General features: G+C 46.0%; 1 protein-coding gene and 1 long non-coding RNA gene across 2 annotated transcripts; one reads left to right on the plus strand and one right to left on the minus strand.

Annotated features, from left to right (window-relative positions):
• Positions 1-4,142: 4,142 nt before the first annotated feature.
• On the minus strand, positions 4,143-8,171 carry KLF2 (KLF transcription factor 2). Its single transcript, XM_034437542.3, has 3 exons — positions 7,392-8,171; positions 6,053-6,896; positions 4,143-5,493 (listed from the first exon to the last, which is right to left on the minus strand). Exons 1-3 carry the CDS (start codon positions 7,890-7,892, stop codon positions 5,318-5,320), a joined length of 1,521 nt encoding a protein of 506 aa, XP_034293433.2. The 5' UTR covers positions 7,893-8,171; the 3' UTR covers positions 4,143-5,317.
• On the plus strand, positions 8,012-12,659 carry LOC132712196 (uncharacterized). Its single transcript, XR_009622864.2, has 2 exons — positions 8,012-11,221; positions 12,295-12,659. It is a non-coding gene; the product is annotated as an uncharacterized LOC132712196 (long non-coding RNA).
• The last annotated feature ends 4,445 nt before the right edge of the window (positions 12,660-17,104 follow it).

The following is a 17,104-nucleotide window of genomic DNA, read 5'->3' on the forward strand; positions in this document are numbered from 1 at the left end:
GGTCGCTTCTGACCAAGTTTCTTTAGTTGGCTCCATAGATTTTCAATTGGGTTAAGGTGTGGGCTTTTCCCAGGCCATTCCAGCAGTGGAATATGATTATCTTGAAATTCCCCCCAAAAAAAGTGGTGTTATTAGCCATCAAACCTCAAAAATACACTTTCCCCAAAAGGTTTCCACAATTTTGGCCACTACTGTAGGTTAAAAAAACAACAGTTACACTTCATTCTCCAGTTCCAAAGCATTACAAAGGTTGTTACTATGAATCGTATTAGGTAGAGAATTTCAAACATTTGATCACATGATTTGGTGGGAGAGGAATTTATTAATGGAAGGAATACCGTCCAGGTGAGTTTGGAGTGTAAACCCTGCTTTTAGGATCCATCCCCTGAATCTGGTAGGAAAGGGCAAGCTTACAGATGCTGACTAATGTATATCCAAATATGTCCATTGCAGCACCTATATTTATTTTTGAAATTATCATATAAGAACATGGTGGAGTGGAAGAGAAGGTAGGATTGCTGAAGTTTAACCCATGCTCTATGTTTATTGTTTAATATAAAAGAAGTGTTATTGTTTAATATAATAAATGAAGAAAGTTAATTATTTTGGAGCATTTGAAACTCTGGGATGGCTTTCATTTTTTATTTTGGTCAGACCAGCTTTTATTTTGGTTAATGTATTTTGCATAATTGTGCTAGAATTCAGCCAGAAGATTTAGATGACCCTTCTCCATATAAAACAGACATCAATCTCTACCCCTAGAAGGAATCCTGATTTGGTAGCGAACAGGCATCATTGTTGTTCAGTTGGGCAACCTATGAACCAGAATGTAGCTTAAATATGTTAAAGAGGAGATCTCCAAAGGATTAAGGAAACAGGTGGTGAGTAAAGCATTTTCTCTGAATGAAATTTTCCAAGATCAATGGGAAATTACCAATTAGCTTTGAATATAGATGGATAATCTCTGATTGGTCTAACATTCCAGTTTTGACTTTTAAATACCTTTTTCCAAAATGTGAAATACAATGAGTATTCTTCCGCTGATAGCAAGATAATATGCCTTGCAGTGTTCAGAGAGCACAGAAAAACTTACACTATACTGTACTTACACTGTAGCACAGGGATGTCGAACTTTGGTAACTTTAAGATCTGTGGACTTCAAGTCCCAGAATTCCCCAGCTAACCAATCCTAAAAAAGTAATCTCAAAACTCTGGCACTGTTTACATTGGTGAGGAGAGTCACCACCTTGCATCATAATCTTATTCCCCAAAATTAAATGTGCCCCAAAGTTTGCCCACTTTGTCTAACAAACTCTTTAAAATGTTTTAAACCAGTGTCTTTCAACCTCAGCAATTTTAAGAAATTGTGGACTGGGGAATCCTGAGAGTTGAAGTCCACAATCTTAAAATAGTTGAAATTGAAAAACTCTACTTTAAATCATTGAAATGGGGAGTCAGAAGAAATATTGCAAATCAACTCCAAAGAATATGAATTCTCTCCATGAGATTTGAAACATTTTAAAGTTCCTGGTGGCTAATATGCTTTTAATTAATCTTTCTTGATTTACAGCAAAGTTCAAACACAGATAAGGAGTTGACTGGCTTGTGTGAATCACCTCCTCAAACATATTTGATCTAATCAAACTGGGATATAGGTTGATCTCTGGGGCTGCAAAGTTTGGAGTGAGCTTTCCAACTTGTGAGAAAGGGACTTGTGGTCAAACAAGCCGCTTGAAAGAAGAAGTGTAATTTTTTCAAGGCACAAATATTGCTCTTGTAACACTCTCTGTATATTACACCACTACATAAACCCCAAGCTGCGTTTGATGTCTTTGTGCCCTGTAGTTGGTGAAAGAGGAGGAGGAGCTGAAACAATTGCAGTAATCGGAATGATCATTTTAGCATATCTTTCATACTTTCTGGAAGGGATTGTGCAATGCTTTCTTTCTGCAGTGAAAACACAGGGCCTCCCGCCCACCATCAAAAACCAGCAAAATCTCTTCTCTAGGTAGTATTTTCAAGAGGGAAATCTACTTTTGTTTTGCCACTTTAAAGAAATGACAGGATTTCATTGTTGAGAGCAGAGGGGTTATTTCTGCAGCTACTTTAAATAACTTCCCAGTCATTTTCTGCAAGTGTGTAATTGAAGTGCTAATTTTAGTAATGTTGTGTACAACAGCCCATCCCTCCATGCAAATTTTAAACTTGTTTTCCTTTTCTATCTTTACCAGTTAACCATTTAAGTATTGGGGACGTTAATTAAGGAGATCTGACCTAGGAATGACTAAACCAAGAAAGATTTTTGCGGTTATGGTGGAACGTTCAGTGGAAATGTCAACCCAAATGCAGTAGCTGTGAGGTGGGGGGGGAGGCAAATTTCGCATTGGTGTAATTATGGAACTAGAATTGCCAATACGGCATTGTAGTACAAACATACTTGGAATATTGTGTAGAAACATCCTCTCGAGGAGATTGCAGAAATAGCAAAAAGTGGCAATCAAAATGTTCAGGGATATTGCAGTTTCCTTATGAGAAAATATGATGTAATTTGGAGCGTTTTGGTTTTTTTTTAAAAAAAAAAAAAGGTGGGGGGTGAAGAAGGAATTTATAAAATTATGTGCAGTGTAGATAAAATGGGTAAAGAGCTATTTTCCCCCTCTCAGGTTTGAAACCCTGGATTGGGAAATTATAGTCTACTTGGCCACGGATTCAAGTAGCCTAAAAGAGAAATTCAACAGATATTCAACCAGTCAGGATGCCTTATCCCTGGGATCAGAGAAGACCATGTTGCTGAATTTAAACGTTTGGGTAGTAAATAGCAGCCGGAAGTTGTTCTTATGACCCTGCTCTGTTCTGATTGGCCATGGGATGGAATAGGAGACATGACTAAATCTGTTGATAGGATCTAATTCTACTCAGTATAATCTTTAGTTTGGCTGTAGAACCACTGAGTGGGATATCAGGAAAATCTTCAGGCATAGTAGTGAGGAGTTTCATATACAGTGGACTAGACCTTTCCCAACCTGGTGTCCTTTAATTGACCTGTAACTCCTAACATTCCCAGCCCAGCATTACAATCTGGCTTTGATAGGACAACATATCCAACTCACCAGGGCAGCAAAGAATCAATAAGTTGGTCGAACCCCATTCTTTTGGATCCTGAAATTATTTTACCTAAAGCTGCCAAATCTAGACAGCAAAAAGCTGGAATAACACCAGATGGTAGCAGAGAGCTGCAGAACCTCTTTTTGCTGCCACCTTGTAGTCATCTGGGTTTTTGCAGCCCAGATCTAGTAGTCCGATTTTACCTCTTTAACTGTTTCCTATGTTGAGATAGATGATGATTTATGTAATCTTATGCACGTTGGGACATTCCATCTCAACAAGCATAATGGCGATGGAGCTCAGAAAAAACAGCTAGAAATATGACCAGAAATCTGTGTCTGCAATGGTTTTGTTTTAGGGGAAAAATATGGAGAAAAGGAGGGCAAATTGAAGGCTTATAGAATTATGAGAAAAGTTCATAAAGATTCCACTTTCTTCTAATACTAGGACTTGAAGCATTGTATAAATGGTTTTAGTACCTTATTTATTCAGTTTGATTTGTGTGGCCATCCACTTCTATGCAACTTTGGGTAACTAACATCCAGTTAAGAAACAGATTAAAACCCATGAGCTCTAAGAATTGGGGCTTGTTTTAAAGGTCTATCTTTACAACCTACTTATGAAGAAGCCTTCTCCACAAATTTATCCTGCCACCCAGCATTTGAGGGCAAATACAGTGAAAAGATCGTGCATTAAAAATCCATAATTACTGAAAAGCAGTGTTTACCTTCCAAAGTTTAAAAACAAAAAAACGAAAACCCCAACAAGCAAAACCGCCCACAGGTTTACTGCTGGCACAGTTGTATCTACATCTGGAAGAGATTTGAGGGTGCTACCAAAATAGCTATCAAGTAAACTAAAAATGAGACTCAAATTATAGCCTTGATCGCTTTTGAACTCGAGAGTTTTGCTACTGAGCTCTGTCCTATGGTGCAGCTGAGACATTGGTAGAACCACAAAGCAGCTTTAAGGCTAGTCTGGTTCACCCTGTCACTTGACTCTCAGCAAATGGCTTTTAAATAAGGGCGAAAGACACATAAATGCAAATGCTTTATTTTAGAAAAGGTCTTTTTTTTTAACAACTTTTCAGAAAACATTTATTTAAAACAAAAGAATAGGCAGAGGGGAAATAAAACCTATTTTATCTCCTGTTTATAGTCAACTTCAGTATAGAACTATTTACAATATTTATACAATTCCGGTCCAAAGACAAGTTTATTTACAGGACCTGTAACCCAGTAGTTCTAGTATAGTTTAAGGCACCTTGAGTGCACACTTTTGAGTGTACGGCATAGATTTGGCATGTTCTCAGTGAGAATCTCCTGTCTCAGAAAATAAGTTTTTTTTAGGTTGCAGTAAACCTCTTATAGTCCTCAAATACAGCTTATGTTTGGGGCATGGTCAGTTATTTACATATAGCCACCCCTTTGTCTCTTCTCTGTCATCAGCCATTCAGTTGTTTTTGACCCTCGGCCAGAAGTGATCTGTGGATCACTTTGTTTTGCACTGCATTCTTCAGGTCTGCCATGGCCATCTCAGTCATCTTTTATACTAGCCAGCCAGCAGGTGCTGGGGCAGCCTCCTTTTTTTCTGCCGATCACTCTCAGCGCAATTGACTTTTCGAGTGAGTCAGCTCTGATGACCAAAGTATGACAGCCTCAATTTTGGCTTCAAGTAATATTTTTGGTGAGGGTCGGTCAAGGACTTTGGGTTTGTTTTTTGTTTTTTGGTATTTTTGTGCGCATGGGATGCATAATAGTCACCTCCAGCACCACAGTTTAAAAACGTCCATACTTTTATCTGCCTTTTTTTTTGGGGGGGAGTCCAGATTTCACAGCCATAAATAGCAAATTGTAAAAATTATTGGGTTAACTAATCTAAATTTGCTTGTGAGGCTGAATATGTACTCGTCCACATGTTATTCATGGCAGACATTGCAGTTCTTCCAAGTGCTATAGTTGCCTTCGGATCTCAGGGCTGCAGTCACCCAGTTTGGTCTCTTCTCCATCCTATAAATAAGTCCCGTTCTTCCATGACAAAAGAACAGTCAGTCAGGTTCTTGGCCTCTTCAGGAAGCACTGGAACGGCTGGCTTCCTCGGGTCAGGGTTCACTCCAAGTCTTTTCTCTGTGTAGACAGACATAGTAGTACCAGCTACAAGATTTCCCCCCCATCCCCAGAGTTCTTCAGGTCACATCACAGGCGTGAGAAAGCTACATGTGTCTCTTCATGTGCAATGCCAGATGGTCAGAACGGGAGAAGGTCCGGTCACACAGATGGCACTCAAATGGACGATGCCCAGTATGTTTCCGATAATGGCGGGTCAGTTCATCTGAGCGAGCAAACTTCCATCCGCACCCTTCCCAGTTGCAGTGGTAGGGTTTCTCACCTGTTTGGGGAGAAGAGGAAAAAAAAAATATTGATATGTGCCAGGCCAAAAGCGACCACCAGTGCTCCTTCTGAACGGATCTCTCTTTTTACTTTATTAAACTTATATGCCTTACAAATGTATCTACCTTGCTCTTTATCCTAAGTAGGAAAGGCTGTCAAAGCATCCTTTCTGTAAAAGTCAAAAGTCCCTGTGGCTTTCTGACAGCTATATACTTCACACCTGTCTATTGTGATGTGCTCTCTCCTGCCCTGTCCTCCCATAGGGCAAGTGAAATACCCATTATGACCTCAGCTGTACCAGCATAACTATGCCTCCCTCGGTGTCCACCTCCCCACCTCTCCAGAATTGTGTGCAAACCTCAGGAGGAGATGGGGTGGGAGGGGAAAGCGTGTTTAGCAGGGGCTCCTCTGAAACTTCCCACTTGAAAAGTGAGCTGCAGCTTCCGCTAAGCCTACCAGCTTCATGGAACAATGTGTGGCCAAACTACTTCTTACTCCCTTCGGTTCAAATCCGCCTTCCCTTCTTTCCTCCCATGAGGCAATAAAACGATGCTTACCTGTGTGAGTTCGAAGATGTGCCTTCAGGTGGGAGCTCTTGGTGTAGGTTTTTCCACAGCCAGCGTAAGTGCAAGTGTGCGTGGCGCTCCGTTTGCGGGACGAAGAGCGGCGTCCCCTCTTCGTTTTGGTTTCCAGCATTTCCAGGGGTGAGGCAGGTGGAGTGAGAAGGGCCCTGGAGGCCGAGGCCTGACAGGGGAGGCTCTCGTCAAAGAGTCCATAAGGGGAGGGTCTCTGGGGGTACTGAGGCTGTGGAAAGGCTGGGTGGTAGCCCTGCTGGGAGAGAGGCATCAGCTGTCCGTGGCGCTTGGTGGCCATCAGCAGGTCGTCAGGGCTCATGGGGGGGGTCTCTGCACAAGGCAGCTGGGGAGAGCCAGACAGCATACAGGGGGCTGGCGTGTTCTCCCGCTTGATGTTGGGGCAAACCTGGGAGCCCAGGCCTGGCAGAGGCTCGTAAGTGTCCACTTCGGGCTCCGGTTTAACATTGTCCACGAAGGGACCAAAGTCCACGAAGAAACGCCCGTGGGCGTAATTCCCTCCTTCCAGGTCGGAGGGTTCCGATTCGGAAGGGAAAACGGGGCTGTAGGGAGTCGGCGTGCGAGTGTCTAACGGACTGTAGTATCCAGCCGCCGAACTGATGCCGAAATAATCGTCCGGTCTGGCGTAATCTCCCCGAGGCATGTCCGAGAGGAGGCTGTTGTCGCTGCTGCCCATGGAGAGGACCAGATCCAAGACGGTGCTCAGCTCTTCGTCCCTGATCGGGGCGACACCCTCCATCCTCGACCTCAGGTCCGGCAAAGGGCAGTGGCTGAGCGGCATCGCAGCTTCCAAGCCGCAGGACCATTGCTGGAGAGGAGAGCAGAAGCGGGCGCGTTAGTAGGCGCTGACCCGGCCGGCCGGCGGGACCCTGCTCGCCCGCCCTCCGCTGCACCTCGCGGGGCAGACAGACCCCTCTGCGTGCGGAAGCATCTTCGTCCCACACCCGCTTTGATTGACCTGAGACCTTGGCCTGGCCCGGGGAGGGGTCGGGATCCTCCCCCCCCTCCAACACCCCTGGATGTGTTTCCAGGTAGCCTCACAAAAGAGAGACGGAGAACAGAGGGCGCCTTCCCACGAATCCCCCGGGCAAAGAGCCGGCGCTCCAGCGAGAGCGACCGGCGAAGGGAGTCCCTCCGAGTTCAACGGGGCCACTTCTCAAGGTTTGATCGGGGGACACCAGGGTCGAAGCTTCCACGCCGGCCCGTTTCCCGTCCCCGGGGGGGGGGTGGCAAGCAAGCGTGCCTCTGAGCATGTGCAGAGAGCGCCATTTTTCCCCCTCCCCACCGTCTCCGGGACACTCACTTGGGAAGCCGGGCGGCTGTCCTTGCGGAAAGAGGCGAACGAAGGCAAGCTGGAGGCCGGCAACGCCATGTCTGCCTCGGGGTTGCCCCGATCTCTTCTCTGCAGCGCTGTGGAAGGCCTGGCCGGCGGCGGAGAGCTTTTAAGACGCGCCGAGCAAGAGCGCAGGCCAATGGCGCTAACGGAGGAAATGCGTCTCCGGATCGGGGGGGGGCCGCTCGGGGGACGTACAGTTATCGTTCCTGCCTGGCCGAGCGGGCCTAAATTTAGCTCCCCTATAAAAGGAGAGCCGCCAGAGCGAGTCCGGAGCGGAGGAAGGCGCTCTGGTTGCCGCGGCCGCTGATCTTCGGGGCGCGGAGAGCTAACGGCCGGCTTAGCCGGACTGTTTCCCGGCGGGAGAGCCAAAGGCTCGAGCTGCGCGGGTCTGGCGTTCTTCACGCGACGGAAACGCTCGCTGCCCAGGTTGCCTGGGCCCTTAGATGGTCTTTGGCGCGAGTTTTCCATGTCGTTAAGACAAGACACCCAAACGAAAGGCAAAAAGTTTCTCCGAGCTTGTGCGAAGCAACACCTCTCCCACTCGCCTCAAAAGCATCGGATGCCTCACGCCGGCGCGGCGGGGACATTTATACCCATTATCCCTCTGATCTCCCCGGCAACCGCCTTAACCTTCATTTTGACGTTGGGGGAGACAAAAGGTGACGATTTGGGACCCCAAGAGACGTAACTGAGGGGTCCCCCCGATACATCACGGCGGTTATTGCCTTTGGCGCGTCGCCTCCCGTGTTATTAGAGGGAGCCCAGCAGTCCCTGAGGAGGCTAATCCGGAGCAAAAAGGCAGAAAGCTTGTGGACGCGGAGTTGTAGTTAATCTGGATTTGCCAAACCGCGACCTCTTTTTACCAATAAAGGAGGCTATTTGTAGGAATGGGGATTGAAATGAGCTGCAAATGTCAACAACGAACTACAAATATTCTTGTTTATTGGTACCCACATATGGCCGTCAAATGCTTCGGACAGCACGCAAATGGGGGTGGGGGTGGGAAAAATTGCCTGCAAGCACCCTTCCACCTCATAAACCTCTTTGCTTGCCGCCACACATACACACACACACACACACACACGGCTCCATTGGCCGTTTGGAAAAGGCTGGTGCCTCTGGGCATGTGAAGTGTGTTTTTTCCCGTGACTGCATAAGCAGCAAGATGAAATAACGGGATCGTATCACTTTCCAAGGCTGAGGGAAAAAGTCTGAACTCAAGCCGGTTTGCTGGTTCCATCTCTTCCCGAAACAGTCCAAAAAAGAATCCTGAATAAAGGAGAAATTTCCCCGGATTCTCTTTTGCTTAGAGACCGGGCATTTGCCGGGCGTTTGGTAAAGTTCACACGTCGCCCTAAACCACCATTATGGTTTGTTGATGAACTTTAGGGCAGGGGTATCCAACCTTGGCAACTTTAAGCCTGGAGGACTTCAACTCCCAGAATTCCCCATCCAGCAAAGCTGGCTGGGGAATTCTGGGAGTTGAAGTCCTCCAGGCTTAAAGTTGCCAAGGTTGGACACCCCTGCTTTAGGGCATTGGGTAAACGGGATCGGCTTCGATGGACCAGAGCGGGGATGACGGCGCAACGTAACGTCTGAACTCGGCCACTCGTGGGATTTAAGAACGGATGTATGAAGCTCAGCTAAAATCCTGGAAGGTCCCGGCTGCGAGGCAGGGCAAAGAGCAACCTGCCCCCACCTCCCACAACCAGGTCCTATTGCAACGAGGAATGAGAGAACATGAACAACAGTTAGATAATATTTATCTAACCCTTCGCCCGCCCGCCTGCTTTTACTCTCAAGGGGGAAGAAAAGCCCTCCGCGCTTCAGATGGGGCTCGAGGGGGCTCCAAACGGCTGGATCGGGCTGCTGAAATGAAGCTGCTGGGGGTAGGGGGGGGCAGGCGATGATCCAGTGGGGAGAGGAATCCCGGCCAATGGGTCTCTTGGAAGGGGCTTGTCCTTCGCTTCTTTCCTATAAACCAGATATCCTTACCGCCCCTCTTGTCCGCCGAGGTATTTCTCAGCTATGGGTCAGAACAACGGAATGTTAATTATGGGGCTGGATTTTTTTTTTTCGACTGGATTTGCAAAGGCTTGCAAAAAACACACCCACAAAAAAAGGAAAGTTTTGTTTTGGTTTTTTTCCCAGGCTCCAAAACAATTGGAGAAAACGAAAATTAGCGAGGCGGCATATAAACAAAACAACGGGGAGGTGATTGTGATTCGATGGAGATGTCACGGTCGTATCAGGATGCGAAGGGAGGCGAACTTGGGGGGGGGGAAGGAGGAGGAGGAGGAGGGACAGTGAATAATCCCCTCCTCGCTTCCAGCTCCTCGAAGTTGCTGCTGCTGCGGCGGCGGTTGAGCTCCTCGGAGGCTCCCTACGCGGGATGCCACGCCACGACCGCTATTAATTCTTGGCCCCCGCAAGATCCAGTCTACAAATTCAAATTTCAGATCCAGAAACGATTTTAGCAGCGCGCCAAAGGGGTGCGGACTGAAAGGGGGAGTCCGTCAAAATCTGACACGCGGGGTGAGGGTGGGGGGAGTTGGAAGAGAGGAAAGAAGTGATTGGAGCGGGGAAAGCCTATCTGTAAAACTAAAATCTCCGCAGAGCTCAATCCAGAGCCGAAATCTGTGCCTGGGAGCTAAAATGGGGATATTCCGTTATCTCCTCTCGTTTTTTTCACCCCAGTTCAAGCTTGAGGACTTTTGGAAACGGGGAGACGGCGAGGCTTTAGTTTTGTCCTGGAGCAAGCAGGTGGTTATATTTTCAAACCAGAGATAGTCGTGGGGGGGAGAGCTAATCCTGGGACTTCTCGGACTTGAACCATAGCCGCACCGGGATCAGAGGTTACTTGAAAGAGCATCTAGTCGAACCCCTCTTGCCGAGGCGGGGGGAAAAATGCTGCCACCGATTTTCAAGGCTCTGTTGACTCTCCGTCTCCCACAGTCCAAGGTGCATAAGCAGCAGGGTGAAATAACGGGATCGTATCACTTCCCAAGGCTGAGGGGGAAAGGGGCTCCTGCGCGTTCCCATTTCGATCAGAGCATTGGACACGACACGTGTTTCCTCCCCCCTCCCCCCCACACACATCCATCTCTATATTAGTGGGGTGAGCCTATATTGGCCACTAACAGAATTGCTCCTCTTGTTTGCTTCTAAAGCCTCCCCCCGTGTCAAAGGTTATGTCTGCATTCTCTCTCGCCCGCATTTCAGTAACAAGAGTTGGAAGGGACCTTAGAGGTCATCTAGCCCAACCCCCTGCTCACGCAGGAGACCTATACTCGGGATTCGAACCGCCGACCTTTCTGATCGACGAGCTCAGCGTCTTAGCCACTGAGCCACCTAGCCACCTAGCCAAGCCATCTTTCCAAGATGCTCCTCCCCTCCGCCCTCCAGGGAAGGGATTGGGGGGGGTCTCCTTTTTCTCCCCTTCCCTAAACGAACAGGGTCTCACCCCCCTCCCTCCGTCCCGGAACGATGCTTGTGTGTGTGTGTGTGTGTGTGTGTGTGTGCGCAGTGCCTAGCGCAGATGTGGGGTTTTCCGAAGCTTCCGCGAGATTCCTCCACGTTGCCCGTCCGCTGTTTTTCCCGAACTCCACGTTGCAAATCCCCGCGGCTCCTGACTCCGCGAAAACATTGTCTCCATGGCAACGGTCAACTCCTCCGCCGCCGCCCGCGGGAGTGAACTTGCACCACGGTGATGTCAGGCTGGCGTGGAAGAAGAGTTCACTGGCGAGCACGGATTGCCTTCAGGCGGAGACGCCTGGTTACCTAGTACACAAAGCGTGGTGAGTCATGCCTTGATAATTTCACACTTGTGTAATTTCTTGCGATGGATGCTGGTGGGAAAAAAAAAAATCCCCTCTCCTCTCTCAAGCAAACATGATTTGGGGATTTGGGGGTAGTAGTGAAGGTTCGTTCTCCGAACTTGTGGGTTGCTTTAACGAAAGTTTCATTACCTGGTTAGGTAACATCTTCAGAGGAGTTTTAGGGCAGGGGTCTCCAACCTTGGTAACTTTAAGCCTGGCGGACTTCAACTCCCAGAATTCCCCAGCCAGCAAAGCTGGCTGGGGAATTCTGGGAGTTGAAGTCCGCCAGGCTTAAAGTTACCAAGGTTGGAGACCCCTGTTTTAGGGGATCCGCTGAAGATGTTGCTTAGCCTGATAATGAAACATTCGTTAAACCAACCCACAAGTTCGGAGAACGAACCTTTACCCTCATCTTACACCCGAGCTACAGTTGTTTGCCACTATTGCAAAACACGGTTTTAGCTCCTCTGCAAAAGCTGCAGCTACTAAATGTCAGAAGCAAAGTCTTTCCGGTGCAAAAAAAAAAAAGTCCCTTCTCCATCAACTCAAAATAACATCATTTTCGTGTTTGCTATATATATATATCTTATCTATCTCTTGCCTTTCTGTTGGATGCACAGAGCAGGTAGCAGGCATGGTATCCAGTGGTATGCTTCTCATTATTGTCGTCATCAACAGGAACCCTGTAAGCTAGGTTGAGTTGCGATTGACTAACCTGGGGACATCTAGAGATGTTCCTGCACCGACCCTGTCGGTTTCCTATAAGGAAAATACATATAAAATGCTGTATAGATGGCACCTCCCTCCGGCTAGATTATCAAAGATGTTCCCGGGAACGTCCCCGGTTTGTTAGAAATGCAATGCCCCTATGGGAACTTATTTTCATATCTGGTGGACCTGTCCCCGAGAATATTGGGCCAGAATTCAAAAATGGATTTTAGAAATCATAGGATGTAAGATAAAATTGAACCCGGAAACGTTTTTACTAGGCATGAAACCAGAGAACTTAAACAAATCTAATTGGTATCTCGCTCTCCACATCATCATTGCAGCCAGGATCTCGTTTGTGCAAGAATGGAAATCCAAAAATATTCCATCGGAGGCTATGTTAACCGCAAAGATCATGGATTGTGCAGAGGCAGACAAGTTTACCGGACTCTTGCGAGATAGACAAGAATCGGAGCTATATATTAGTTGGGACCGGTGGTATGCTTGGCTGCAAAAAAGAAATCTGAAGAAGAATGTAAAATAATAATCTTAGTGTGACTGGGGGTGAATATTTATAGGAATATTGCATGGCAGTTGAGAATTCTTTCTTCTGGATAATCTTTTCTTTTTTTGATGATTTGGTTTAATGGAGGTTTGTACTATTTCTAGGCGAAAACTGATACCTTAAAACTCTATATGTATTATATTACTCTCTGCAATTCTATTCATATTGCTATATTTTTTTTCTGTAATTTTTAATAATTTTCAATTAAAAAAAATTTTTTTTAAAAAATAGAGATGTTCCTGCAGAGATGACTCCAATCTGGATTCCTGCCTACAGAAAAGTCTCTACTAAAAGAATGAATGACATATTTTACATATGACAGGCAACTTGACATCCTTATATTTCAAGGCCATCAGCAAAACTCCTTTTATTTTATTTTTTGCAATCCCTAGGATTGTCCCTAATTTCCATGTCCTGCCTTTTTAAAACGGTAAACACACGGCCGCTAAAGGATACATCTGGAAATAGTTTTATAAGACACTTGCCTTCCAGTCAGTCTTGACTCCTGGCAACTATCTGGACAAGTCCTGCAGTTTTGTTGGCAACGTTTTCAAGAAGTGACTTGCCTTCTTAGGGTTGAGAAAGAATGGCTGGCCCAAAGACACACAATTGCACTCCATGCCTTAGGCAGGGTTAGAACTCAGGTTTCTCCTGGCTCCTAGTTCACAACTTTAACCATTAGACCAGTGTCTTCAATCCTGGGAGTTGAAGTCCAGACATCTCCAAGTTTGAAAAAAACACTGCATTACACCAAATTGACTCCCTAAAGAAGGGGAAGGGAAGGGGAGAGAAAGGAGAAAGGAGAAAGGGGAGAAGGAGGAGAGAGGAGAGGAGAGGAGAAGAAAAAGGAAAGGGAAAGGGAAAGGAAAGGTTTCAATTACACTATTGGAGTCCTATCTCTTTTGCCTGATTGCCCCCCACCATGATGGCCTTCCCTTTTCCATACCAATTTCATCTCTACATTACACTAACCGGAGCTTGAAAAGGCCAGCAAAGAAACACCAAAGCTACATTAGAGAGCTTCCTGCATGATATGTTTGGAGGGAAGCAGGAGGATCATGGAAAGAGCTTCACAATCACATTTTTCTCAATTGTTTATTTATTTATGTTATATACCAGCTCTTCATTCCAAAGGTGGCACAACAAGAAAGACAAAAAGCAAAGCGAAACCCGACAACCTAAATTGAAAGCATACAGCTGTTCCTCGACTTATCATCACAATTAATGCCAGTTCATTCTGGTCATAAATCATGACATTCGTAAAGCAGGTCATCCTGTGACTGATCCAATTTTATGGTCCTTTTCGTGGTGATCATTAAGCAAACCCATTGCTAATAAAGGAGAATATTTTTGTAGCTCAGGGTTGACATGAGGGGTCCTTGGTGCTCTCTGGGCTTGCTTGTTTTCTTGCAGACGTTTCATTACCCAACTAGGTAACATTATCAGGGCTAGTGCTAGTGCTCCAACATGCTCCAACACTGGAAGTTTTTAAGAAGAGACTGGACAAGCATTTCTCTGAAATGGTACTGGGTTTCCTGCCTGAGCATGGGATTGGACTAGAAGACCTCCAAGGTCCCTTCCAACTCTGTTACTCTGAGATAATTCCTTCTGGTATTTGCTTCATTGGATGGCCCATAAGCCACAACAGCCCCTTCACATAGCTGTTATATGTCTACATAGCTAATGTCAACCGTTGTTGGTGTCTTCATGTTGGCAGCCTTTGGAAGATTCCTGATAATCCCTATGCACCTTACTTTAAAAGTCTGAGGCCTACTCCCACATTTGTCAAGACCATAATTAAGAGCAGATCCCATGGCTTTAACATTAGTCACTTTTTTCCTTCTCCCTTCTTGTTTTTTGCCTTTGTTTACCATCTTTCCCAATGAAGAATTCTGGAGAATTCAGTTGTTTGCACTCTGTCTGTATTCTGAGTTGGCCTAATAGAAGTGTTACGGGTCTTTGCTTTTTCTAACGTTTTATATAAATGTTTCAGCCGTCCTGTTTTAAACACCACCATGGTGGTCAGCAGCCAGATGCTTTAAGAAGCTCACAAGCCAAGTAATAAAGACTCTGCCTTTCCCCCCCCCTCTGTGTCTTCAGCATTTGATTTTCAGAGCCATGTTGTCTTTGTATATTTTATTTTTATTTATATACCCCCTTTATTATTTTTATAATTCAAGGTGGCGAACACACACAATACTTCTTCCGCCTCCTATTTTTCCCATAAGAAGAACCCTGTGGGGTTGGGTGGGCTAAGAAAAAGTGACTGACCCAAAGTCCCAAAGTTGGCTTTCATATCTAAGGCAGGACTACAACTCACAGTCACCTGGTGATTGACCTCAAGTCACCCAACCAGCTTTCATATCTGAGGCAGGACTAAAACTCACCATTGCCTGGTGATTGGTCCAAAGTCACCCAACCAGCTTTCATATCTAAGGCAGGACTACAACTCACCATTGCCTGGTGATTGGTCCAAAGTCACCCAACCAGCTTTCATATTTGAGGCAGGACTAAAATTCACCATCGCCTGGTGATTGGTCCAAAGTCACCCAACCAGCTTTCATATTTGAGGCAGGACTAAAACTCACCATTGCCTGGTGATTGGTCCAAAGTCATCCAACCAGCTTTCATATCTAAGGCAGGACTACAACTCACAGTCGCCTGGTGATTGACCCCAAGTCACCCAACCAGCTTTCATATCTAAGGCAGGACTACAACTCACCATTGCCTGGTGATTGGTCCAAAGTCACCCAACCAGCTTTCATATCTGAGGCAGGACTACAACTCACAGTCGCCTGGTGATTGACCTCAAGTCACCCAACCAGCTTTCATATCTGAGGCAGGACTAAAACTCACCAGTGCCTGGTGATTGGTCCAAAGTTATCCAACCAGCTTTCATATCTGAGGCAGGACTACAACTCACAGTCGCCTGGTGATTGACCCCAAGTCACCCAACCAGCTTTCATATCTGAGGCAGGACTAAAACTCACCAGTGCCTGGTGATTGGTCCAAAGTTATCCAACCAGTTTTCATATCTGAGGCAGGACTACAACTCACAGTCGCCTGGTGATTGACCCCAAGTCACCCAACCAGCTTTCATATCTGAGGCAGGACTAAAAGTCACCATCACCTGGTGATTGGTCCAAAGTCATCCAGCCGTCTTTCATGCCTAATGCGGGATTAGAACTCACAGTCTTCTGGGTTCTAGTCTGGTGTCTTGAACACTTGGTCAATTGACAGAACAAACAATGGAGAGACAGGTATGATGTCCCTTATGGCATTAGGGTAGACAGAAGAACATTGTGGCTTGATTCATGCAAAGTACTGGATTGGATAAAACAGAGTTGGGTAGCATTTCCCAGTTCTTGAAGGCGGAGTGGGGGGTGGGGGTGGAATTACCGTGTTTCTCTGAAAATAAGACCCTGTCTTATATTTTTTTGAACCCCGAAATAAGTGCTTGGCCTTATTTTTGGAGAGGCCTTATTATTTTGGGGCACTTGAAGGAAACCAGAGGAAATGGCGGGGATCGGCTCCACATGCGTTTAAATATTTTCGGGGAGGGCTTATTTTTCAGGGGGGCTTATTTTAGTGCATGCGCTCAAAAGCCCGATTGGGCTTATTATCAGGGGATATCTTATTTTCAGGAAACGGTATAATATCTGGGACTTTATATCTGGAATCCGGGCCTTAAGTGTATGAATTATAGCCAATTAATTAAGTGGCCTTATTGTGGCCTCATCAAAATTCTTCTCATGAGCAATAGAAAAATGTGGATGCCATGAAAGTGAAACCCCACATTGCACATCATAGACATGAATTGTTGGGTGTTTATATGTAATGTCACTGGTATCCTGTGATTGAGTTTTGCTGCGTTCTACTCTGTGATTTGCTGATTTTCAGTTTTCTTCTCAACAGAAGAGCAGTGCATTCCACTGGCACCGGAGTTAGCGTGAACTTGTGCTGTTGTTGCAAGGGGCAGAGATGAGATAAGCAAATGGCATAAGTGGGTTTCCCCCAGTGGTGGGTTGCTCCTGGTTTGCACCGGTTCACAAGAACCGGTAGTAAAAATTTGTAGTAGTTCGGAGAACAGGTAATAACATTGGCTGGCCACGCCCCCAAACCGGTCCCCAGCCCAGTCGCCGCTCGATTACCCCACCCACCTCATCAGAGGCTTTTTTTTTATACTTTTAAAAGCATTTTTTCTACAACCTCTTCAGTCAAAGAGGTTGTAGGGAAAAAAATGCCTTTAAAAGCCTCTGGCAATCCCAGCTGAGTTGCCTGATCATCAGAGGCTTCTAAAAGCATTTTTTTCTGCAACCTCTTAAGGTTGTAGAAAAAATGCTTTTAAAAGTAAAAAAAAAGAAGAAGTTGGCCACGCCCATCCAGTCACATTACCCGCCACCAAGCCATGCCCACAAAATAAGCCACGCCCACAGAACTGGTAGTAAAAAAATTTAGAACCCACCCCTGGTTTCCCCCCTTTGAACTGTCTACAATCAGTGTTTCTCAATCTCAGCAATTTTTAAGCCAGCAATTCTGGTGAGGTCACAATAAGGCAATTGAACTAATTGGCTGTAATTCCCATGCTT

This window comes from Pantherophis guttatus, chromosome 1 (genome assembly GCF_059756535.1).
Source record: "Pantherophis guttatus breed Tessera chromosome 1, ASM5975653v1, whole genome shotgun sequence".
NCBI lineage: Eukaryota > Metazoa > Chordata > Lepidosauria > Squamata > Colubridae > Pantherophis > Pantherophis guttatus.